General features: G+C 40.2%; 1 protein-coding gene across 4 annotated transcripts in view; it reads right to left on the bottom strand.

Moving 5' to 3' along the window:
- Positions 1 to 25873, bottom strand: part of LOC140733312 (glutamate receptor ionotropic, kainate 2) — a 518933-nt gene that overhangs the window by 137890 nt on the left and 355170 nt on the right. For all 4 annotated transcript variants that reach the window (XM_073056472.1, XM_073056470.1, XM_073056471.1 and 1 more), the window contains exon 11: positions 6886 to 7089. In XM_073056472.1, the coding sequence (XP_072912573.1) occupies positions 6886 to 7089 (204 nt within the window). The remainder of the gene's footprint in view (positions 1 to 6885; positions 7090 to 25873) is intronic.

Raw genomic sequence — 25873 nt, 5'->3', positions numbered from 1 at the left:
CTTAATTCCCTCTGGAGAAATAGAGTACAAGCAGGAGCAACCACTCCACCATAGTCTTTATGGCCAGCCACTGATCATAATGACAACCTCTACTGACTAATTACTTAACACCTCACCTCACCAAATCAAGTAGTCCTCCTATTCACTCATCCCTCTTCCCCCTTGCATCAACAGTAGAAACCTTCAGCACTGACCTCCTCACACCTTCCGATCTACTAATTTTGCTCAGCTCTCCATTGTGCATCCCTCAGCTCTGATCTTGAAGGTGTGACATCAGTCAGAACAAGCGCAATGACCTCCATCAGGTACACCACAGTCACATGGAAGTGCCCAGACAGACTGTGAGTCCCTAGTTGTCATTCACTATTCATTTTTCAGGGAAATTGGATTGCATAACACATGGAAGTACTGCACAATGCAAAATAATTTCTTGCCATGCATCTGTTTCTGCACTCATGCAAAATGGGATAGATTCAGGACAGCTTTACCAACTCTAATCTAGGCATCCATTCAAACTATGCACCATCAGTAGCACCAGAACACAAACTACAACCTAGAAAGAAAGCACATCTTTGAAATGATCACTAACATGAATCAAGATGGTAACTAAGGCAAAACTGCCCCAACCTCAAAAAATGAGTCACAATCTGAACATCCCTGTTAGGAGCAGGAGTAGACGATGTGGTTTCTCAAGCCTGGCCCAACATTTGATAAGGTCATGGCTGATCCAACTAACCTGTATTCCTGTGTAGCCAGATTTCTCATATTTTCACATGATATTCAGCCTAGTAAGCTAATGCCAATTCTCAAACCCATCACCCCACTTATTTTTCTGTAACCTACTGCTCTCACATGTTCATCAGTTCTCCCACATTTTCTCACTGACGGATGTTAAGCTGATGTACCTGGTGAAGATGCAGCAGAACATTAATAGCATCATGCTGTGTGCAAAGCAAAGCAAAACAATCCTACAAATAACATATTAATTGAAATCTCCAAAGTACTGCAAAATCCAGCCAGAAACACCAGTTATCACAAAACAGAGAGATGCATGTGAACGTCTTCTCATGGAAGCTGAAGAATCTGGTGAAATTTCTATTCCAAAATGTTCTGGGTGAGATCATCGAGGGCATTTGAAGAAATAGATTCCTTTTTTAAAAAAAAGATAGCTGGTACAGAAGAGGACATGAGGCTTGAAGCAGATCAGATTTATTGAATGGTGGGGCAGGACTGAAGAGCCAAGTGGCTTACAACTGCTCCCAATATGTTTTTATGTTCATAATTATATCAGTGTTAGCAAACCTGACTGTCTCTATGTTAAAAGGAAATGAGTTCAAGCCTCATACCATAATTATCTTGTATTAACATTCAAAGCTGAGCAGGAAGTTTTCCTGACCCTCAATCACCCCTTAAGTAAGCAATATTAATAATAGACTATTTTTTTCCTTTTTCTTACCGTTGTTCATTATGTCTTAGAGCATGCAAACTAACTGCTGCATTTTTGCATAACTGCACTCTCGAAATATTCAGTTGGTTTTGATGTCCTCGGGATTTCATAAGATCATGAAAGATGTGACATAAATGTGTTACGAAAACCCCGTAACCAGGTAACTTACCAGCAAAGATAGATGGATCAGCTGAGTCGGATGCTACTATTTTCAACCGTTTTATTCAACAAGGGCACAAACGTATGGTTAATACAAAACATTCAGATCATCAAAACTCAATCTAAAACACCGGTGTAATAATAATCATTCAAAACACAAGCTCGATCGTCGTCTAGGGGTAATGTAGATTTTATATCGTTCACTGGATATCTAAAAGTCTTTTAGATCACGGCAGTTTCACTTAGTTGCCGGCGGAAGTGTAGCGTTGGTGCACTTTTAGTTAGAAAGACAGAGAACATGAAGCATTTACCCGACAGGTTTTCCAACCTGTAGGAGGTAGTTGGAAGTCTCGTTGGGGGAATGGACTCTCATCTGTGGCTTCCCCTGTAGCTAGGCCGTCTTCCGTGGTGAAGTCGCCAATCCCAGGCAAGGGAAGGACGCACACGAACCCCACCACCGGCCGTAGCTATTAAAACGCTGTCGCAGGATTTCTAGCGTTTCTCCTTCGTGTGTTTCCTTGGTGCATCTGAGGGTCCTCCCCTCAGACCCGCCTTTATACTTCTTCACGGGATCGCAGGTGTCAATCAAGTTGCAGGTAATGCGATCTCTCTCTCAACCAGCCCACTTTGCCTGAGGGCTTTTCAGGTGGTCTCCATGAGACAATAGTCAAAGTCACTGTTATTCTGCTTCTTGGGAGAACGTGGTCTTTCGCATGTCTCTCTCTCTTGGGTCAGTTGACCCCCCTTAACTAGAGTTCTTGCGATTTTCACAAAGGAGGGGGCCAACGGCATAACAAATGCCAGTCCTTAAACCTCAAATTCTTGTTGCATACAGTGCACTGTACTATGGTTACAGCTGACCCCCATCTGAGACTGGACTGACAGCCATGTAAAATAGCAGTATGGTGAAAGGCCGAGCTGTACTGTATGATGTTGGATTCAATTAATGTCATTCTTGCTGGAGCAACTTCTCTTGATGTACCATGTACTAAGCAACTTGAAAAATTGGTGACATTCCCATTACTTCCAACTTAACTCCAAAATGAATCACTGGGTCAACAGTTTCCTAACACTTAAAGCTATTCATCTGCAAATTTTGTCTCCATAATTTTGAAGAAGCATTAAATGATTTATTTTTATGTTTTATATGATCCTAAACTAATCGAATGAGGAATTGCTGGAGAACATATTATGAGGCAATTGGCAAGACCTTTACATTAACATGGAATTATATCAGACTTTGAAGTACTCAGTTGTTGCAGAAGCTGGGAGAAGCCTGTCAAGAAAATGCTACTGAAGGGCAGCTGCAATAGTGTAAGAGGAACTCTGCACTGCAACAGCTGATATTGTCTCATATGGGATGAACTCTTGGAAAGCACTTAATTACAAACAATCATATTCAAATAAAACTGAGTCTGAGGTAAGAATCCCAATCCCCTGAATAGGTAGATTGCAGATGGAAGGCAAGAGAAAAATGTGTCAAGTCTGAAACCCATCTTTAATTTGTATTTCTGGTTTTAATGGAGGCAAGTTAGGTCAGATACTGAGATATCTGAGATATTTTAATGACAATTTGTTTATATCTATATATATTTTAATGCACAGAAATTTGAATTCTTCCTGGAAATGACAGCAGTTAAATTTGTGGTGGTGGGGAGGTGGGAGGTGTGCTTCTAAAAAAAACAAGCAAAGTGGCCTCTTCACCCACCTCTGATCATCCAATGCCAAATTCAATGTCAAGTTCCTGTTCTAACATCAGATTCAACCCTACCATCACATCAGATTCATCCACTGCCCCTGCTAGTCAGACTCACACACTCATGCAGTGCCAGGTTCACCCACTATATCTGCAAAATCAAATTCACCCTCACTTCCATGGTTAGGATCACAGCCCAGATTTCCATAAAGTCAGATTCATTTACACCTCTACCCAGATTCATCCTGTATCATCACTCTTGCCTGACTTTGTCTCTCCTGTAGGTTTTTGGCACTGCAACCAGGTTCATCTGTAGACTAGTTGGCTAGCCAACAGGACAACATACACAACAACTTAACAAGATTTCCACCTACCAAAATGGAACTGTTCAATTAATCCATTCCTTCATAGAAAGTATACCAAGTTTTACTTGTTTTGAGCTGGTCAGAAGTGAAAGCACTCTTGCACCACCATCAAGAACACTTAATGTGCCAAAGAGTCTGTGCCTTGGCATTCCAGCCACCTGGCTGTGCTTCAGGAGTAGAAGCAAAGACTGATGACAACAAATGTATGGTCAAGGGAGGTGGAGAAGCATTTACAGGAATCAGTAGACTGGATAATATTCAGGGAATTATCTTTAAATATGAAATAATATGCTACAGCCATCACTGTCTCCATCAAGACCTACGTGGAAGAGCACGTTCCTTAAAGAACGTGCTGATTCTTCCCAAAGCAGAAGACCTGGATGAACCAGGAGACTTGCAGTTTGCCAATGGTTCAATCTGTGGTGTTCGAGACCAGTAAACCAGAACCCTCCAATGAGTTCAATACATTTTATGCATAATTTGAAAGGGTGAATAACCCCATGCCTGTGCAAATCCCCACACCATCCAGTGATCCTCTAGGATGTCAGAAGATCCTTCGGGAGTATGAACCCTTACAAAACCCTCATGCTGTACCTGGCCAAGTACTGAAAACCTGTGCCAGCCAATTCACTGGAATGTTCAAGGATATCTTCAAACTCTCACTCCTGTGTTCTGAGGATCTTACCTACTTCAAAACGGCAGTAATATTACTGGTGCTCAAGAAGCTGCCCTCAATGACTATTTACTGGTAGTACTCATCTCTACCATACTGAAGTGCTTTGGGAGGTTCATTATAGTTACAGTTAACTCCAGCATGAGCAAGAACGTGAATTACTGCAATTCACTTACTGCCACAACAGGTCTATATAGCTGACACAATTTCACAGGCTCTCCACTCTGCGTTGAAGTACATAGACAGCAACAATGCATACATAAGGGTGCAGTTCATCAATTATAGTTCAACATTCAATATCATCCCTCAGTATTATTCACCAAGTTTCTAAATCTGGGCCTCTATTCCTCCCTCTGCAACTGGATCTGCAGCTTCCTCATTGGGGGACCACAGTTAGTATAGATTGATACTAACATTTCTCTGCAGTGACAATAAACACAGGTGTACCTCAAGGATGTGTGCTTAGTCCACTACTGTATTCTCTCTATACTCATAGCTGTGTGGCTGGGCACAGGTCAAATTTCATCCATAAATTCATAAATGGCACTGCTGTTGTTGCTAAAATCTCAGATGAATACAAAGTGGTGTACAGGAGTGAAACAGGTTGGGTGGTTGAGTGGAGCAACAGCAACAATCTTCACCAGCAAGATCAAAGGAGCGGCTGGGGACTTCAGCGAGGGGAAGTCGAGGGAACATGTACCAGTCCTTGTTGAGGCAAGGTCAGCGGTGGAAGGGGTAAGCAGCTTTAAGTTTTTGGATATCAACATTTCAGAGGATCTATCCTGGTGCAATCATGAACAAGGCATGATAGTGGCTCTGCTTCATAAGAAACTTGAGGAGATTTGGTATGTCACCCCAAACTCTTGCAAATTTCTGCAAATGTACGTGGAGAGCATTCTGACTGGTTCATCACAGCCTGGTATGGTGACTCCAATGCAGAGGATTGCAAGAGCGCATATAATGTTGTAGACTTGGTGATCTCCATCGCAGGCAGAACATCATCGAGAAGCACTGCCTCCAGAAAGTGGCATCCATCATTAAGTACATTACTACCCAGGGCATGCTCTCCCTCTTCCTATTACCATCAGGGATGAGGTACTAAAGGCCCACATTCAATGATTCAGAAACAGCTTCTTCCCCACAGGCATCAGATTCCGGAATGGTCCATGAACCAATGAATGCTATTCATTACTCCCTTCTTTCTGCATTATTAATTTATTTTGTAATTTACACTCATTTTATGTCTTTGCCCTGTACTGTTCCTGCAAAACAACAAACTTCATGTTGTGATTAAAAAAAAACTTGATACTGAAACCAAAACCTGAGCAAATATTTTACCACCTTTATTTTTACCACTGAATAGACCTCCACATACAAACCATTTTCAATGTCAGTGCCACAGTAAGAACAGGGAGCTAGTTGTCCTAAAGTTACACCATAACCAAATGAATACTTTCAGAGTTTCCCCATTTGAGAATCACACTTCAACGTTCAAAGTAAATTTAATATCACAGTAAGTATCACCATATACAACCCTGTGATTCATTTTCTTGTGGGCATACTCAATAAATCCATAATAGAATAATAACCATAACAGAAGCAATAAAAGACCACAACAAGTTGAACATTCAACCAGTATGCAAAAGACAACAAACTGCAAATACTAAAAGAAAGAAATAATAATAATAATAAATAAATAAGCAATAAATATCAAGGACATAAGATGAAGAGCCCTGAAAGTGAGTCATTCCCCTCCTCTCTCTACCATTCCATTCCTTTGTTTTTGCTAGGTTTGAATGTTCACACTGTGACCACTTGCATTTCCATCAGATACTCCCTCACATTCCAACGTCCTGTAGGTCAATGGGCCACTGTGAATTGCCCTTACTGTTGTCAGGTGAGGTAGATCAGGGAGAAGTTGATAGTAATGTGGGGAGAATATGTTAAAATTAGTAGGGAAAAGGGATTGTCCTATGACCCAGTATAGACTCAATGGGCTGAAGAGCTCCATTCTATATTGTAAGGATACAATACAAGCACACAGAAGAGGCAGTCGATACCTATGACAGGCCAGCAACTTGAATGACGATTCCTCCAAATGAAAATGTGCTGAGGTATTGTCCAAGTCAGTTACTATGCCAACATGATCTCCTTAAGTTACAATTAAAAGTAATAAGATACTTCAGGCATGAAATTAGATGTACATTATATAAAATAATCCCCTGCAGTTGTTATTTTTCTTTACATTTTCTTGCCATCTTATTGCAGATCTGTAAAACCAATAATTCTTACGTAATCTGTATTATTAATGAAAGCTTCTCACAAAAGAATTATTTAAGCACTCACTTTATCACATTCCCTGTAATCATATGCACATGATACCTGAAACCAGCTTTTACGAAGTCCATCTATGACACTTTTTCTACATTATAAAAGTATCTAATTGATTGTAAAGCCCTTTCGGACATGCTGCAGTGAAAAAAACCATTGCAATTATGGTTTTTCTTTTATTGTATTTATAATAGTTCCAAGCAAAATTACTTACATGATCCATCAGTTCCCTGACCATTCCATTCCACTGTCCTTTTTCATCCTGAACTCCATATCTCCCATCATCCACCAATCTGACCTCATAGGTGAATCCGAGGATATTGGACAATTCCTTGAGGAGGTCAATGCAGAATCCCTCAAATCGACTATTTCCATAAAGAGGTTTATCGGACTTTTTAAACATCACATAAGGCTCTTCCTGTGAAGGTTGATAACAGAAAAGAGATCAATGCAAGGACTTTACATGTCCCTGGTGACAAATAAATCTTAGAGATAATGTCTACCACAACTGCCCTCCACTAATCAGGTACAGACCTAAGTCAGAGCAGATAAATTTCAAAGGCTTCTGGCTATAATCCCTGAAGGTTGGCATTCCCTGCAGTGGGAGCTGTTGAAACTGAACTATTAGCTGTTGGAAAGGCTGTAATTTCAGATCAGAGCTATTTAAATAACAGATTTAGGTTCTATTTTCATTTATCCTGACATTTAAATTTTCAATACCATTAAAATTACTAAATGATAAATGTATATGTATATAGAAATAACAAATAATTCACTGTGAGTGCTTCCTGACCATAATTAGCATCTATTGGTTTTATTTCAGTACATTATTTCTGTTTCTATCAAGCCAAAATAAATAGGACTAAATATGAAAATTAAACGGAGAGAAATAGTAGCATAATGACTTGGATATTACCTCTTCCTTGCAGAAAACTTTTATTTTAATTTAAACTTGCACAAATTGTCCTGTACCAAGAATCATGGGTTGTTGTTTGACTTTAGCTTCTGTACAATCATGTAACATGGTGTAAACATTTTCAGAGTCTTTCATTCCCTTTATGATTGCCATATTGTATACATACAAAGAGATAGACCATCTCATGTCAAGTGTCATAGTCGCTGAGTCAAGAGGTGAAAGGGGCAAGCAAGAGGATCAGCAGCATCACCATCTTATTTTGTTTCTCTGCTTCTGCCTTGGTGTCCTACACATGCAAAGACTAATGTATGTATTTCATTCTGGTGTCCAAAGAGGATGCTGGTTTTATAAGACAATAAAACACAGGAGCAGAATTAGCACATTCAGCTCATTGACTCTGCTCTGCCATGCTAACGTGGCTGATTTATTACCCCTCTGAAACTCATTCTGATATCTTCTCCCCATAACCTTTGACACCCTAATTAATCGAGAACTTATCAACATCCACTTTAAATATACCCAATTAATTGGCCTCCACGGCCATCACAGATTCATCACCTCCTGGCTAAAGAAATTCTTCCTCCTTATATTCTGAGACTGTGTCCTCTGGTCCCAGACCTTCCCCACAGTAGGAAATATCCTCTCTACATCCTCTCTTTCTCGTCCTTTCATTACTTGTTTTGTATCCACTACATCTAGGAAGTCAGATCCAGATTCATCTAAATCAGGCATTCTTAACTGGGGTCCTCAAGGGTCTGTGGATAGATTCCAGGAGGTCCGTGAACTGGGATGGGAAAAAATTTACACCTTTATTTTCACTAACCTCTAACTGTAATTTAGCATTTCCTTCAATTATGAATGTAGGCGACAAATCACAGTAGTTTTAGCAGTATCTGTGACTTTGTCACCAATAGAAATCACCGATATTTTCATATCACATTACAGTTGTTACAAATATCTCAAAATATCATTACTACTTCAAAATTACAGTAGTTATTAGTGCTGCCGCTAGATCGAATGTGATTGCAGTCTTGCTGTCGACAGCAACTCACATGGCGTAGCAGGCCAACTTTTGGGCAGCCTACATCTAGTAGTCATCCAAACACTAAATAGTGAAGTCGCATTTTCTCAACTTTCTGTCCCAGACATCTTCACTGCTCTCCATTATTCCCTATCTACAATTCCTTGTTGATCAATGCGTAGAAGGAGGTAAGTCATTTTTATTGTTTATGTTTTGCAAAATTGGACAGTTCAAATGAAAATTCTTAACTCTCCATATTATAAGGCCTTCTGTAATATGGATAGGTGTGCAGGCTACGAGTGTAGGACAGGCAAGTTCAAACATGTTGACAGTTGTAATAACTGCTAAAGTGCGTTATTTAAAGCAACATATTATTGCTAACAAATTGGGAAGTGATACAGGTCAAGCACAGTGATGCAAGTTCTGTGTTTCTCTTAGTTCTTCCTTTTTGTAGACTGTTTGTGTTCTGCAGTAAGGACATGCACACTCAGTATGTTTTATAAGTGGTGTTCATGTATTATTATTCCATGAAAACACTGCACATCTTAAAAATAACATTGCAAAAATACTGCAAGCTATATCAGATATGAGAACCACTATTACTAGAAAGGCACAGAAAGTCAGATAACTGCACAACAATTGCTGAATTCCAGGAAGGATATGATACCTAAGCTACTGCTGTAATCCTTGCATCTATGCAGGTATCTGAAAGCTCTGAATTAAAACTTTGGATGAATTGTAAAACCTGCCTTGTTCTACTTACTTGGCATACAAATTTTGTTGATAGCTTACACTTCATTTAATTAAGTTTCTTTGCAGATTTATCAAACAACTTATTTAAAAACATACAAGCATTTTCTTTCAAAATATGTCAATTGAATAAAATATTTTATTTTAGTTTTTTTTTGCAGACTCAATTTAAATTGAGATGTCGAAGAAAGAGAAGTATGATAAAAAGGTTGAGACACTTCCAACACCTGGGTTTGCCTTATAGAGTGGTTTTTTTTCCCAGTTTGCTGATCAAAAGAAGACTCACAATATTGGCGAGACTTTTAGTAAAGCCATGTCCACTGGAAATGATCAAAGCGGTTTGTGGACTGGAACAGAGGGAAAAACTGGAAGTTGGTCCCTTATCAAATAATGTGATATGATCTAGAATAGTTGATATTTCTTTTAACATTTTGAAGCAAGCCATTGAGGAATTGGGAGCCTCGCAATTCCCACTCAGTATGCAATTGGATGAAACTACAGATATTTCTCAATGTAGTCAGCTCCTTCTTTTTGTTTGTCAACACTATCAAAGAAGAATTCCTATTTCTGAGTCACTTTTGGAAACTACAAAGGCCATCAATATTTTGGAAATGGTAAGTAGTTTTTCTGCCAAACAGAACTTTGACTGGAAAGAAAAAGTTCATATTCTTTGCATAGATGGAGCTCTTCTTTTGCTTTGTAGTGTGTCTTGTTTTGCTACTTCAGTGAAAAAGGAAACTGCAACAAAAACACTTCCGACAACCCCGAAAGAGGTTTTGGCAATAGCCATGAGAATCATCAACTTTATTGGAAGAAAATTTCTGAATTATCACATTCTTTATGAACCAACACACACAAAATGCTGGTGGAACACAGCAGGCCAGGCAGCATCTATAGGAAGAAGTACAGTCGACGTTTCAGGTCGAGACCCTTCGTCAGGACTAACTGAAAGAAAAGATAGTAAGAGATTTGTAAGTAGGAGGGGGAGGGGGAAATCCAAAATGATAGGAGAAGACAGGAAGGGGAGGGATGAAGCTAAGAGCTAGAAAGTTGATTGGCAAAGGGGATACAGAGCTGGAGAAGGGAGAGGATCATGGGATAGGAGGCCTGGGGAGAAAGAAAGTGGGAAGGGAGCACCAGAGGGAGATGAAGAGGAGGCAAGTAGTGATTGTGAGAGGGACAGAGAGAGAAAAAAGAGAGAAGGAACGAATATATATATATATATAAATAAATAAGGAATGGGGTAAGAAGGGGAGGAGGGGCATTAACGGAAGTTAGAGAAATCAACGTTCATGCCATCAGGTTGGAGGCTACCCAGATGGAATATAAGGTGTTGTTCCTCCAACCTGAGTGGGGCTTCATCTTGACAGTAGAGGAGGCCATGGATAGACATATCAGAATGGGAATGGGACGTGGAAGTAAAATGTGTGGCCACTGGGAGATGCTGCTTTCTCTGGCGGACAGAGGGTAGGTGTTCAGCGAAACAGTCTCCCAGTCTGCATCGGGTCTCACCAATATATAAAAGGCCACACCAGGAGCACTGGACACAGTATATCCCACCAGCCAACTCACAAGTGAAGTGTCGCCTCACTTGGAAGGACTGTCTGGGGCCCTGAATGGTGGTGAGGGAGAAAGTGTAAGGGCTGGTGTAGCACTTGTTCCACTTACAAGGATAAGTGCCAGGAGGGAGATCTGTGGGAAGGGATGGGGGGGACGAATGGACAAGGGAGTCGCATGGGGAGCGATCCCTGTGGAAAGCAGCAAAGGGAGGGATAGAAGGATGTGCTTGGTGGTGGGATCCCGTTGGAGGTGGCGTAAGTTACGGAGAATTATATGTTGGACCTGGAGACTGGTGGGGTGGTAGGTGAGCTCAAGGGGAACCCCTATCCCTAGTGGGGTGGCGGGAGGATAGGTAAGTCATTTTTAATGACTTTGTCAAGAAATGGGGGCAGTATATGAAGTGCTTCTCTACCACACAAAAGTTCACTGGCTTTCCGGAGGACGTCTTGATGCGCTTATTTGAACTAAGGACAGAAGTTTCACTTTTTCTGAATGAAAAAGAAAACCCAACCTTGGAAGTTTGATAAAAAAAAGAATTGTATTCATGGGTTGGCTTACCTGGCAGATATTTTTAACTGTATGAATTAAATAACTCCTTCAGTTCAAGGTCCTGAAGTCACCATTATGGATGCTACTGAAAAATCATAAGGTTTCTTTTCTAAACTGCTGATGTGGAAGAAGAGAGTAGAGGTCGACATCTTTGCAAACTTTCAAATGCTGGAGGAAGTGCTTTACCAAGATGGAGTTGAGATACAAAATTCTCTGTCAATTTCTTTGAAGAGACACATATATGAATACCTCTAAACACTTTAGAACTCCTTCAAAAGTATTTCTATTAAAGTTGAACCATGGATCCGCAATCCTTTTCTTTCTGCTGTAAACGGTATCAAAGATGTTGTTCTAGTCAAAGATGAACTCATTGATCTGAGGACAAAAATTTACTACAATGGGAGTTTAACTCAAAGAGCCTTGAAGAATTCTGGTGTTAATTGAGAAAAGCCTATCCTCACCTTGTAAAGCAAGCTATAGAAGCTTTCATTCCACTTGCACCAAGATATTGTTGTGAATCAGGATTTTCAACATTTCTAACCATTAAAACAGAAATCGATATTGACTGGATGTCCAACATGACATTTGTATTGTTTTGTCAAAGACCACCCCACAGTTTAATTTTCTTATTCAAGCTAAGCAACAGCAGCCTTTACAAATACATCTTTAACAAATAAAATTTAACTTGCCTGTATTTTAAATGTATAGCCTTATTATTTGATATATTAATAAAGCAAAAATTGCTATGAAATAAATGTTTGTTAATATTTCAATATAATTGGTTTCTTTTGTAATCCTCTATTTTTATTTTATATATTTAAATATATTTTTCTGTGAAGGGGTCCACAGGCTTCACTGAACTGCCAAAGGGGTCCATGGCATAAAAAGGTTAAGAATCCCTGATTTAAACATTATATTACATTTCCATTTAGTTTGAAATTTATCAGCGGTAGTTACTTTGCATTTTGATTATCAAAGGGATTCATTGTTACTCATTTTCACCTCCCAAACCCAGATCTGCTACTGCTGTACAGAACGTGGGCAGTAAACACCAGGGAACAACACAACTTGCAAGTAAGCACCTCTCCAGAACTAGCATCAGCTGAATGCTATTCATCCATCATCACTGAGTAAAAATCCATAAACTCCCTAACAACACAGTGGAAGTACCTAATACTCACATATTGCAGGAGCTCACCAACACCTAATGAAGGATAATGGGAGCTGTGTTATAAATACTGGTCTTTGCAGTGACTTCCGCATCTCTTGAAAAAATCTGCAAGAATACATTTTTCTTAAATGAAGAATCAAAATTGCCGTACTTACAAACGGCAAATCGCCAGGCTCTCAGTTCAGGTTTGTTTTGGATCCAATTTCTAACTTTGCTCTGATATGTCATTTGTGAGACCATTTAACTATGCCTGTTACATACTAGTTTTGTTGTACCGCATGCATGTAGCTCTAACTGGAATGCATTCTGCACCAGTCATAACTGCAACTACTTTTTAAGTCGAAAGCAGTGAGGAATATGCTGAGGCCAAATGTCAGATTCTATTTGATATTTCAACTGATGATGATCTGCAGCTTTTCCTGGGTGCCTGGTTTACATCTGCAATGCATGTTAAGGGTCTAAGACACTTAGCATGCTTAACACCATAAGAACACCATTAGTCCATTTGATCCATCAAGTCTGCTCTGCCATTTCCCTTTCAAATCCATTCCCCTACTTTCTCCCTGTAACCTTCCACTCCCTGACTAATCAAGAACCTAGCAACATCCACATTGAATAATCCCAATGACTGGGCCCCCACAGCTACCTGTGGCAATGAATTCGACAGGGTCACTACCCTCTGGCTACAGAAATTCCTCCTCATCTCCATTCTACATGGATGTCCCTCTATCCTGTGGTCCCTGATTCTGCCACTATACGAAACATCCTCGCCACAACCACTCTATCAAGGCCTTTCGACATCCGATAAGTTTCAATAAGATCCCCCCTCATTCTTCTAAATCGCAGTGAGTACAGGCCAGAGCCATCAAACACTCTTCATATCATAATCCTTTCATTCCATGAATCATTTTCATGAACCTTCTTTGAACTATCTCCAAAGTCAGCACATCTTTTCTTGGATAAGGGGCCTAAAACTGCTCACAATACTCCAAGTGAGACCCCACCAGTGCCTTATAAAGTCTCAGCATTATATCTGTGTTCTTATATTTTAGACTTATTGAAATGAATGCTAACATTGCATTTGCCTTCCTCGCCAACTACTCAACCTACAAATTAACAATTAGGGAATCCTGCACAAGAACTCCCAAATCCGTTTGCACCTCAGACTGTTTAATTTTCTCACCTTTTAGAAAATACGTTTTTATTCCTTCTAATAAAGTGTGTGACCATATACTTCCTGACACTATATTTCATCTGTCACTTCATTGCCCATTCTCTGAATCTGTTTGTCCTTCTGCAGCCTGTTTGCTTCCTCAACACTACCTGCCCCTCCACCTATCTTTGTGTCATCCATAAATCGGATCTCAAAGCCATCAATTCCATCATCCAAATCATTGCATGCAATGCAAGAAGCAGTCCCACCACAGACCACTGTGGAACACCATGCAGCCAACCAGAAAGGCCCCCTTTATTCCCACTCTTTGCCTTCTGCCGATCAGCCAATGCTATTTCCATGCTAGTATCTTTCCTGTAGTACCATGGGCTCTTATCTTGCTCAGCAGCCTCATGTGTGGCACCTTGTCAAAGGCTTTCTGAAAATCCAAATGCACACCATCAACTGATTCTCCTTTGTCTATCCTGCTTGTTATTTCTTCAAAGAATTCCAGCAGATTTGTCAGGCAAGGTTTTACCTTGAAGAAACCATGCTGACTATGGCCTATTTTATTATGTGCCTCCCAGTACTCCAAAACTTCATCCTTAACAATGCACTCGAACTTTTCCCATCCACTGAAGTCAGGTTAGCTGTCCTATAGTTTTCTTTCTTCTGCCTCTCTCCCTTCTTGAAAAGTGGAGTGACATTTGCAATATTCCTGTCCTCCAGAACCATGCCAAAATCTAGTGATCCTTGAAAGATCATTACTAAGGCCTCCACAATCTCTTCAGCCACCTCTTTCACGACATTCATCTGCTTCAGGTGACTTTGCTACCTCAGAGCTTTCAGCTTCCCAAGCACTTACTCCCTAGTAATGGTAACTGCGCTCATTTCTGTCCCAACTCTCTCGAAATTCTGGCCCAGTGCTAGTGTCTTCCACAGAGAAGACTGATAAAATAAATACTTCTTCAGTGTGTCCACCATTTCCTTGTCCCCCATTATTACCTCTTCAGTGTAATTTCCAGTGGTCCAATACCTGATTTCACCTCTGTTTTACTCTTTGCAAGGAAGGATTTTTGACTTGGTGATGCCCGCTAATCTCCAAATGTGCTTCAAGATCATCTATCTGATTCCATGTACTGTGTGCATTCAAAATATAACACTTTCAGTCCTGTATTCCTCATTCTTCTCAATTTTGTCCCCCTGTTACCCTGCAACTCATCCCACTAACTGCTATTTTGCCCTATCATTGGTTTATCCACCTGACAGTCTTTTTACATACTGCATCTGCTTGTATAACAACTGCCCCATCCTCTTCCCTATCACTCAGTTTCCCATCCATCTGCCAAATTAGCTTAAACTTTCCCAACAGTTCTAGTAAACCTGCCCGCAAAGGTATCGGTCCCTCTTGGGTTCAGGTGCAACCTGTCATTTTTGTACAGGTCATACCTTCCCAGAAGTGATCCAGAAATCTGAAACACTGCCCTCTGTACCTGTTCCTCAGCCAAGCATTCCTCTCCCAGTACATGGAGAAGATCCTGAGAGACAGGATTTATGAACATTTCAAGAGGCATAATATGATTAGGAATAGTCAGCATGGCTTTGTCAAGGGCAGGTCATGCCTTAGGAACCTGACTGAATTTTTTGAGGATGTGACTAAACACATTGATGAAGGAAGGGTAGTAGATGTAGCGTATATAGATTTCAGCAAGTCATTTGACAAGGTACCCCATACAAGGCTTATTGAGAAAGTAAGGAGGCATGGGATCCAAGGAGACATTGCTTTGTGGATCCAGAACTGGCTTGCCCACAGAAGGCAAAGTGTGGTTGTAGACGGGTCATATTCTGCATGGAGATCAGTTACCAGTGGTGTTCCTCAGGGATCTGTTCTGAGACCCCTACTCTTTGTGATTTTTATAAATGACCTGGATGAAGAAGTGGAGGGATGGGTTAGTAAATTTGCTGATGACACAAAGGTTGAGGGTGCTGTGGATAGTGTGGAGGGCTGTCAGAGGTTACAGCAGGACATTGATAGGATGCAAAACTGGGCTGAGAAGTGGTAGATGGAGTTCAATCCAGATAAGTGTGAGGTGGTTCATTTTGGTAGGTCAAATATGATGACAGAATATGGTATTAATGGTAAGACTCTTGGCAGTGTGGAGGATCAGAGGGATCTTGGGGTCTGAATCCATAGGATACTCAAAGCTGCTGTGCAGGTTGACTCTGTGGTTAAGAAAGTATATGGTGCATTGCCCTTCATCAACCATGGGATTGAGTTCAAGAGCCGAGAGGTAATGTCACAGCTATATGGAACCCTGGTCAGACCCCACTTGCAGTATTGTGCTCAGTTCTGGTCACTTCACTACAGGAAGGACTTGGAAACTATAGATAGGTTGCAGAGGAGATTTACAAGGATGTTGCCTGGATTGGGGAACATGTCTTATGAGAGTAGGTTGTATGAACTCGACCTTTTCTCCTTGGAGCGAAGGAGGATGAGATGTGACCTGATGGAGATGCATAAGATGATGAGGGGCATTGATCGTGTGGATAATCAGAGGCTTTTTCTCAGGACTGAAATAGCTAGCATGACAGGGCACAGTTTTAAGGTGCTGGGAAGTAGGTACAGAGGAGATGTCAAGGGTAAGTTTTGTTTTTTTTTTTACGCAGAGAGTGGTGAGTGCGTGGAATGGACTGCCGGCGATGGTGGTGGAGGCAGATATGATAGGGTTTTTTAAGAGACTCCTGGACAGGTATATGGAGCTCAGAAAAAGAGGGCTATGGGTAACCCTAGGTAATTTCTCAGGTAAGGACATGTTTGGCACAGCTTTGTGGCCTGTATTGTGCTGCTTAGGTTTTCTATGTTTCTAACATCCTTTTCTTACCTTCACTGGTGCATGAAACAGGCAGCAATCGAGAGATTACTACCTTAGAGGTACTGCTTTTCAGCTTTCTACACAGCCCCCTAAATTCACTCTTAGGATCTCCTTACTCTTCCTACCTATGTCATCGGCATCACCATGTACCAAGACTTCTGGGTACTCACCCTCCTACTTCAGAATGCTGTGGACCCAATCCAAGATGTCCCCAAGCCTGGCACCTGGAGGCAGCATTCCAACCAGGTGCCTCCATTGCATCCACAGAACCTAGTGTTTACTCCTCTAACCATGGAATCTCCTATCACTACTAGCTATCCTTTTCATCCCCCTTCCCTTCTGAGCCAAAGAGCCAGAGACCATGTTGCTGTGTCTCCCTCATGGTAGGTTATTTGCAGCACACCATCCAACCCCACCTCCAAACAAGTATACTTAAATTATTGAGGGGAACAGCTACAGGGGTACTCTGCACTGGCTGCCTGTTTCCTTTTACTCTCCTCACTGCCACCCGCAACTTAAGGGTTACTACCTCCCGATCACCTCCTGAGTTTCCCGTATGTTTAGATTGACAGACGATATGTTGAAAGGTACGTAGACAGGACAACAACTTGAAATTACTAGCAGTGCTTCTGTCACTGCTTTCAGGGCTCGATATATCTGTCAAGAAGAGGTCAAGTAGGTTTAACTGTGTATTCACTCATTACACGCTACAAACTCCTGCTGATGGCTATGTCCTTCAGGGAATGTCCAGCTCATTCTGAAATGGTGCTACAAAGCCACTTTTGCTGATGAGCATCATGGTTCCCTGATTCAGAGTATATTCTGTCCCCTGTTAATTTCGGAATCCCCTGAAAGTATTGTTCAATGTGGGGAAGCGCTGATTCCCAGCAATAACAAAGTAGGCTCCCCATGTGGTGTCCCCATCCAAAAATGTCCCTCTACAGATACTGCCTAGTCTGTGGCATTTTGCATGTGTTGCCTCAGGTTTCCTCACCCACATTTGAGCCGACAGCAAAATGATAGTGGTTATTTGCAGTTAAACACATCAGCCATAAACCACAGGTTTCTGCAGCTTTCTCCACAAGATTCAAAGGAAAATCAGTTGAATCAGTAAAGAAATTGAAACATTTATAAACCAGATCAAGAGATTAGTTTACACATGCTGTAGGAGGCCTTGAAAATCCATGCTCTGTTGGATGAGGACCTCATATGAGAGTTTAGTGGCATACTAAGCTACTGCCATTGTTTAACAAACTCCTGGGCACTACGATAGATAAAGTATTACTGGAGGATTGAAATATAATACTGAGGAAATCTTGCTGTATTGTGTGACCATACTTGATGTAGTGTGTATAATATGGCCTGTTGATTTTAGGAAAATCACATTTGCCTTACAAAGAATGCAATAAGGTTTATTCTTGGAACAAGAAGTATGTTCTTTGAGGTGGGTGGGTAGAATAAACCCACATTCTCTTGAGATTAGAAGAATGAATCATGTATCCTAAGGACATTCTTTGTTGATAAGTTGTTCAAGTTTATTGTCATCTGATTGTACATATATAAAACCAAATGAAACAACGTTCCTCAGGACCATGGTGTGTCCACAAAACATATTGCTCACAGCACAGAAAAAAAATGTTATACTATAAATATGTAATACCCTGGCAAAGGTTTTACTGCTAATTTTGCAGAGTATTTCATGTAATGGTCTTTCTGTAGAAAGAGTGTTTAGGTTACTGTTGGAGGCAAGGGATGCTTAGGAACCTGAGCCATCCTATCAGGAAAGTAGAATGGGGAGAAGGTTCTAGAGAGGTTTGGGGGAACGGTTTTGTAACTGACACCAGTGGTGGGTCTTTTGTTTGGCAGGAGACGAAGAGAGACGACACTGGAGAGAAGCGGGCAGAGGATTTAATCCGGTGGGAAACACGATTCAATGGAGCCCAGGCGTGGAGGTCTGCCGAGGACAGATAAATATAGCTTTTGAAAGATTTGAGCTCTAACCTGTGCACTTTTGACTGTTTAATTATAATGAACCCATTTTTTTGCCTTTCTAATCTTTACTAACTCTTTGGTTAACATTCACAAATATACCGGTACTTCTTTTTAATTGTATGCAGTGTGTGATTTGTTATTTTGTGCTGGCTGGCTTTTGCAGGACAGTAAACCACACAGAATTCATACAGACTGGGTTTGGGTGGGTGTGACATCCCAACCTCACAGATTTGGTGGGACCAAAGTAATATACTCCCTGGATGTAAGAAGCTGGAGAAAGGCAGGTTCTTGCTACAGAATCCAGGGGCTGTTATTGAGGGGCTAACGAGCTGCATTTCCAAAGATGCCCAGTAAAAAGGGGTTGCAAATAAGTTAATAAAATATAATTAAAAATGCATGTAGAAAATGCATTGAAAATGCACAGCACAGGTAAACAGTAAACAGCTCTCTGTCCTAGTGACAATACCTCAGTGGTGGCAGGGTATTCATTAGTTAATTGGTTATTATTAATTCATTACTCCTTGTGTGTGGCAGGGAGGGGAGAGTTGTTGGAGAATCAAAGGTATGTGAGAAAGATTAGGATACAGAGAAATATGTGAATGAATGGGACTGATTTGATTTTTCTGAGAGGTGGCATAGACTCATTGGGTTAAAGTCCTTCTTCTGGAGTCCAACAGAGCACCACAAATCTCCATAGATCTTTCAGTTCTCAGAAAGGAAAGTGTGCCCACTGAACCAAGTCAATGGAGTAAATGGCTGCCAGAACAAAGCTAAATATACTTTTTAGTCTAATCACATTAAGGTCTTTTAAAGTGTTTGAATTTTGATGAAGAATGCATGTTTTTTTTAACTTTGAAAATACAATCATCTAAATTATTTTTTTAAGTTATTTGGCAGTTTGGAAATTGTTTCAAACTGACAACTTTAATAGCTGGTGATCGTGGGAGAAGACAGGTGAGGAAGGGTGGGGAGGGTTGGAGCACTCAGTTATTCTGTGAATGGAGACCGATACTGGTTCTGAGATAACCTCTACAATAAACTCCATTATGCTGAGATGCTGGTTAGCTGGGTTCCTGGCAGAAGACTGCATTGAAAACCTCGCTCTAGGAAATCTATTTAAACATAATTTCATTATATCACTGCTCCTTTTTTCATTTGTTGTGTTGCCTAAATCTAAAGAGTTATTAACATGAAAATAAAGTATGTTTGATGATGAACTTGCCAGGGAAAGACTACTTAAATCTCACTTAATTTCTGCTTTCAAAATCATGGGCTAAAATGCTTGAATGTACTAGTTGACTACCATGATGTTGTTATTGAACAAAGAATCAGGAGAGGAGCAATTTTACCTGTCAGCATAACTAATGAAAGATAAACTTTTAGACCTCATGGTAGCATAATCAAATCCATAACCTTCTGATTCAGTGGCAAGTTCTAATCAAAGATTTTATCAGACAAGTCTGCTCTGACACTCCAATATTTCCTGTGGAACTGTTGCAAAGACCATAAGACATAGGAGCAGAATTAAGACATTGGGTCCATTGAATTTGCTCTGCCATTTGATCACGGCTGATTTGTTTTTGCTCTTAACCCTATTTTTCTGCCTGCTCCCTGTAATTTTGACACCCTTACTAATCAAGAACTGATCAACCTTCACTTTAAAAATACCCAATGGCAAAAGTTACAGACAATGATGTTTTCTCGTTATCCATTTAAAATTAGAGGAGCTGCATTACAGGTTAGATATGAACAGTGACAAAAAGAGAAAATGCTGGAATTGCTCAGCAAGCTATCAATCTGAATTATTAGCTCTCTCTTCCTAGATGCTACCTCATCCACTGAATATATGCAGCACTGTCTTGATTTGATTTTACATTTCTGTACCTGCACTAACTTGCACATATTACTGATAAATAAGGCTCACCATTTTCATTCAGGAAGATGTTAGTAACCTCATGAGATATTTTAGAAGGTTCCAGAGGCACAATCCTGAGTTCTCCAATAAATGTTCATCTCAAGTCATCAGCAGAAAAACACTGATTTGCTTATCATTACTACGTCCATGGGGGCGCTCAAGTACAAATTGGCCTACATTGCAATGGCAACTAATTTCAAGAATGTCCTCAAAGTCACCAGGAAAACATGCAACAACCCCATCAGCTCATGGTAATCCTCAGTCTATGACCACTTAAAATGGAGCAGGAACATTTTGAATGCCGCTGTCCAAACATAGGACAGAGAAGGCCAGTGTAAAACATGGATAGAATGCACTGCCTCCACAACTACCCAGCCACCCATTCCAACCAGCTCCACCTGTGCCACAGTCTGCAGGTCTACCTCAAAATTCACAAGGACTACAGTGGAAGCAAAAAAATGCCTGAGAAGAATGTGCCAACACCATTTTTACTTCGGACTATAAACACTATAACAACAGCACAAAGAATAGCATAATGGCTGATGACTACCAAGGTCATGGGCCGATCTTCATAATATTGGTAGCACTACAGCTTCATGCTTTGGTGTGGCACAAATGCAGTGCTGTTTCTTGGAACCAATTAAGACCCTGTAGAATTCCCAAAGTAGGTGACAAAGCTGGCAAAGCTGAATGTAGTCCTGAGATAGGAGGCTGAGGGGTTCAGGTTGAGAGATTAGAGCTTCAGTGCTCAGGATTTGTGGGACTAAGGCTCCAGGGTGAAAAACTTTGGAGTGGAACCTAGCATGTCAGGAGTTGAATCTTGGAGAAGTTGGGGCAGCCTTTGTGATTGTAGACATAGTAGACAGAATGATCATAAATTGAGGCCAGGATAGTGCAGGAGAAATGGGTCAATTCCTTGAGTGATTAGAACAGCATGCAGGACACGTAGCATTATACAGAGACCCTACCAGCAGGATATTTATCAAATATAGAGTACTATAGCACAGAATCAGTCATTTTGGTCCATCTAGTCCTTGCTGACTTGATCTTCTGAATAGTCCAACCTATGTGCACCCAAACCATATCCTTCCAACCTCTCCCATCCACTTACCTATTCAAACTTCTCTTAAATGTTACAATGTCTGTAGTGAGATGCTGAAGATGTTCTATAGGTCAGTTGTGGAGAGCGCCCTCTTCTTTGTGGTGGCGTGTTGGGGAGGAAGCATTAAGAAGAGGGACGCCTCACGTCTTAATAAGCTGGTAAGGAAGGCGGGCTCTGTCGTGGGCAAAGTACTGGAGAGTTTAACATCGGTAGCTGAGCGAAGGGCGCTGAGTAGGCTACGGTCAATTATGGATAACTCTGAACATCCTCTACATAGCACCATCCAGAGACAGAGAAGCAGTTTCAGCGACAGGTTACTATCGATGCAATGCTCCTCAGACAGGATGAAGAGGTCAATACTCCCCAATGCCATTAGGCTTTACAATTCTACCGCCAGGACTTAAGAACTTTTTAAAAGCTATTATTAATGCTTTTTGAGATAGTGATTTAGATGCATATCATATTCTTTACTGAGTTAAGTATTGTATGTAATTAGTTTTGCTACAACAAGTGTATGGGACATTGGAAAAAAGTTGAATTTCCCCATGGGGATGAATAAAATATCTATCTATCTATCTATCTAATTGAACCATTTCTGCTGGCACATTTACACCATTTTCTGAGTGAAGTTTTCACTCAGGTTATGATGCCACAGTAACATAGCGGTCAGCTTAATGCTGTTACAACTCAGGGCATCGGAGTTCAATCATAGCGTCCTCTAGGGGGTCTCTGGACATTCTTCCTGTGGAATGAGTGTTTCTTTTTTTAAAAAATCAGGCCTTCTGGTTTCCTTGCACCGTCCAAAAACATACCAGGTAGGTTAACTGATTAATATAAATTGTCCCGTGCTAAAATTAGGGTTAAATCAGGGTGGGTCAGGGGTTGCTGGGCAGTGGTGCTTGAAGGGTGGGATGGGCTTATTCCATGCTGTATCTTGAAATAAAAAATAATTTCCTGAAATATTCCAAGAGTGACCACCAATTGTCAATTAATGATTGTTTCCAGAAAGTGACTCAATTTCCAAAACAGTATTTCAAAAAAAAAACAATGCACTTGAAATGGTACCACCTCAACATGTGTCCAATGCAAATATTTATTATGATTGGAAATGGGCAGTTGAATTTTTGAATAAATGGTTAACTATGACAAAAAAATGTTACAGCTGCTTTGCCATTTGTCAATTTATATGGGATCTTGCTGTGCTTCAAAAATAAACCGCATGATTGGGTCCAACATCAAAGCCAATGTAAGCTTTAAAATCTTCAAAAAAAATGGAGATGACTAATGTCAAGATGTACACACACAATTCTTTTTGCTCATAACATACAGTATATTCAGAAGACAACATGCGCATGTGCTGCATTTTTGTGAGCTGCAAAGATATCAATACAAGTAAACAGATATTTACCAGAATATCGATTTAAAAACAGGCTAGGCTTTTCCAGCAAATAACTAAGTCTGGGAATTAAGTGAAATGGCCCAGGTCCACTAATTTAATTATTTTTTTCCACTCAACAGTTTTTTTTAAATCAGAGTGATTGATGAAAGGACAAATCTCTGCTGAGCAATCTGTACAAACTAATGTTTTCAGTCTGCGTAGCTTCAAGCTTTCCTTCTTCTATTAGCTTTGCTGAGTGTGTGCAACTTTTATGTTCATTACTACTTCGTGCTTTACATTGCCAGTTCTCTGATGTCCAATGCTTAAAATAAAATTTTGCTTTTTGAAGAGGTGCCAGCAAACAGCAAAGGTTTTCGTAGCATGCAATGAGCAGGAGAATTGTAGAGGACTTCAACCCCATCAGTTTTCCTGCATATAGCTTCAGGATGGCCCTTACAGTTTACTTAAATTGATTGTCTTCATCAATCACCCTCTAACCAATGGCAGTCAGTCAAAGAATTCAGTGTAATGGGATGTCACTAAAAATAGAGTATAGGAATTGGATTTTGAAGGTGTCAATTGCAGTACGCAACATAACTAAAAATATTGATTTATTACCCTCTGGTACTCCATCCAAAATTCAACATACAATCTTTTTTTTTACAGAGATATCAGATTCTGTAAGAAAAGCTATAACTTAAAGAGAATGAGAGAGAAAGGAAGGACAGAAAACAAGAGAGGAGGATTGAGAAGAAGTCAGTGAGGAAGGGAAAGAATGAGAGTATGTATTTTGTTCTGAGGAGATAGAGAAGAAAACAATTAACCCTTTGAGGTTCAAACCTTTGTTTATTTTCAACTCAGCCCAAAAGTGACTATACTGACATCAAAAAGTGCTGTAAAAGCACAGCAAATCAATTAGTAGCTGAAACAAAAATGATGTGTTGATTTCTCATCTGGTAACTCTTATTAGATTATCCTGCTGTCTATTCCAAGCATTTTATGCTTCCTACTTTGCAACATCTTATCTCTGAATTGTTTTACTTTTCAGCAATATGACCCATAGTTCCTTGGTGGGATTGCATGAGTTAAATATCATTATGTGCTGTGCTGCCTTAGCCTTAACAATACACATCTAGAAAGATATAATAATTGCTATTATGATATGAAATTATCTCTATGAAACAACTGCTGGTTTCAACAGCCTGGAATAGCAGTTAATCCTATTACTTAATACTGCAAAATGTCACTGCGCATCCATGCCAACACTAGCAATTTTCTAATTGAGAAAGCAGCTGAAAATTTGACAAGACCATTGGTAATAAACTTCATTTCTAGATTATAAAACATGGAGTAATATCTCTGTTGAAAGTTGACTTCAAGCAAATGATCTACAAATACCAGGAAATGGATGAACGAGTGTACTTGCCAGAGTAAACACATAAAATGTTGGAGGGACTCAGCAAGTCAGTCAGCGTCTTTCAAGAGGAACAAACAGTCAGTATTTCTGGCCGAGACTTTTCATCAGAACTCCTGATGAAGGGTCTCAGCAAAATACTGTGATTGTTTCTTCCTCTACATAGCCTGACCTATCAAGTTCCTGTGCGCTACTCTGGATTTCCAGCATTTGCAGAATCTCTTGTGTTTATGAATGTCTTTACCATCATTTTTACTTAGTTGTCTAGGGAATATCACAGTAACCCACCATCAAAACAGATTCCTCAAAATAATTAAACCCGGAGTGTTGAAACAGCATCGAAGGAGATACAAAATTCATGACTTGAATATCCCAGGGGACAGACCCTCGCATTCCATTCAAGTGGTCATCATTGAAAACAACATTATCATGAGTAAACATGAGTTATCAAGACAGAATAAATAAATCTATATTTGATTGGCTATTACAACATGCTTCTCTAATGTTCCTTTAATGAAAATTGAGGGTGATGTATTATCTGATATTGGCTCTGATTTCCATCAGCTTGCTATTTCTAGTCATCTTTAGTGTTGCCAAACTTTGTGATCACAAGGGCATTTTGACCAGGTGTAATTTCCACCATCCACTTCAACAGACGGCAGCAGGAATTTTACCCACCAACCTAAAGCACAATACCAGCTTGCATTGCCTTTCAAAGATAAGCTATCTGAGGAACATCTATCTCAGCGTCGTCTGTAGACAAAGCTTCCTTACTGGTGTCTAAAGCTCAGCCATTTAATGGAGACATTCAAAGAGATACTGGAAAATTTAATATGCTCTGAATTCTAAAATTTTACTTATAAAATCCAAGTTTTGTTTAAATACAAATGTACTGAACAGTGCAAACTAGGGATTAGCCTTGGGGAAGAGTGGTGCCATACCTGGCTGCAGTGGCCTCTGCGGGTCCCACAAATGGTGCAAATGTTTGTCTTAAATGTTCTTCTTGTGATCACAAGACCACGCTGGACATTTAGAAAGGACTTTTTTTTCCCTTAACAGCTCAGATTTAGCTTAATTGCTAGAAAGATTAAAGCAGAAAATATCACTTCATGGAAGAATGTACAAGGGTCTCCAATGAAAGGGTGGTGGTAAAAGAATAACTTGGCATATTTGAAATGCTCATCCACACTTTTCAATTCAGAGGATGAAAAATGTGGAGGACAAAGGACCAACAGCAGGGCAGTAGGATGAACCAAAAATCCACTCTAGACTGACATTGACAGATGGGGTTAAAAGCATCTATCCATATGTCAATTTTCTATTATTCTAGTACTCATTCATAGCCTGCTTTCATCACTTGGCCTTTATCTCATCTGCACATTAATAAACTACATGCCTCCATCTGATT

Source organism: Hemitrygon akajei, chromosome 9 (assembly GCF_048418815.1).
Source record: "Hemitrygon akajei chromosome 9, sHemAka1.3, whole genome shotgun sequence".
Classification (NCBI taxonomy): Eukaryota; Metazoa; Chordata; class Chondrichthyes; order Myliobatiformes; family Dasyatidae; genus Hemitrygon; species Hemitrygon akajei.
This window is presented reverse-complemented; position numbering and strand designations above follow the sequence as displayed.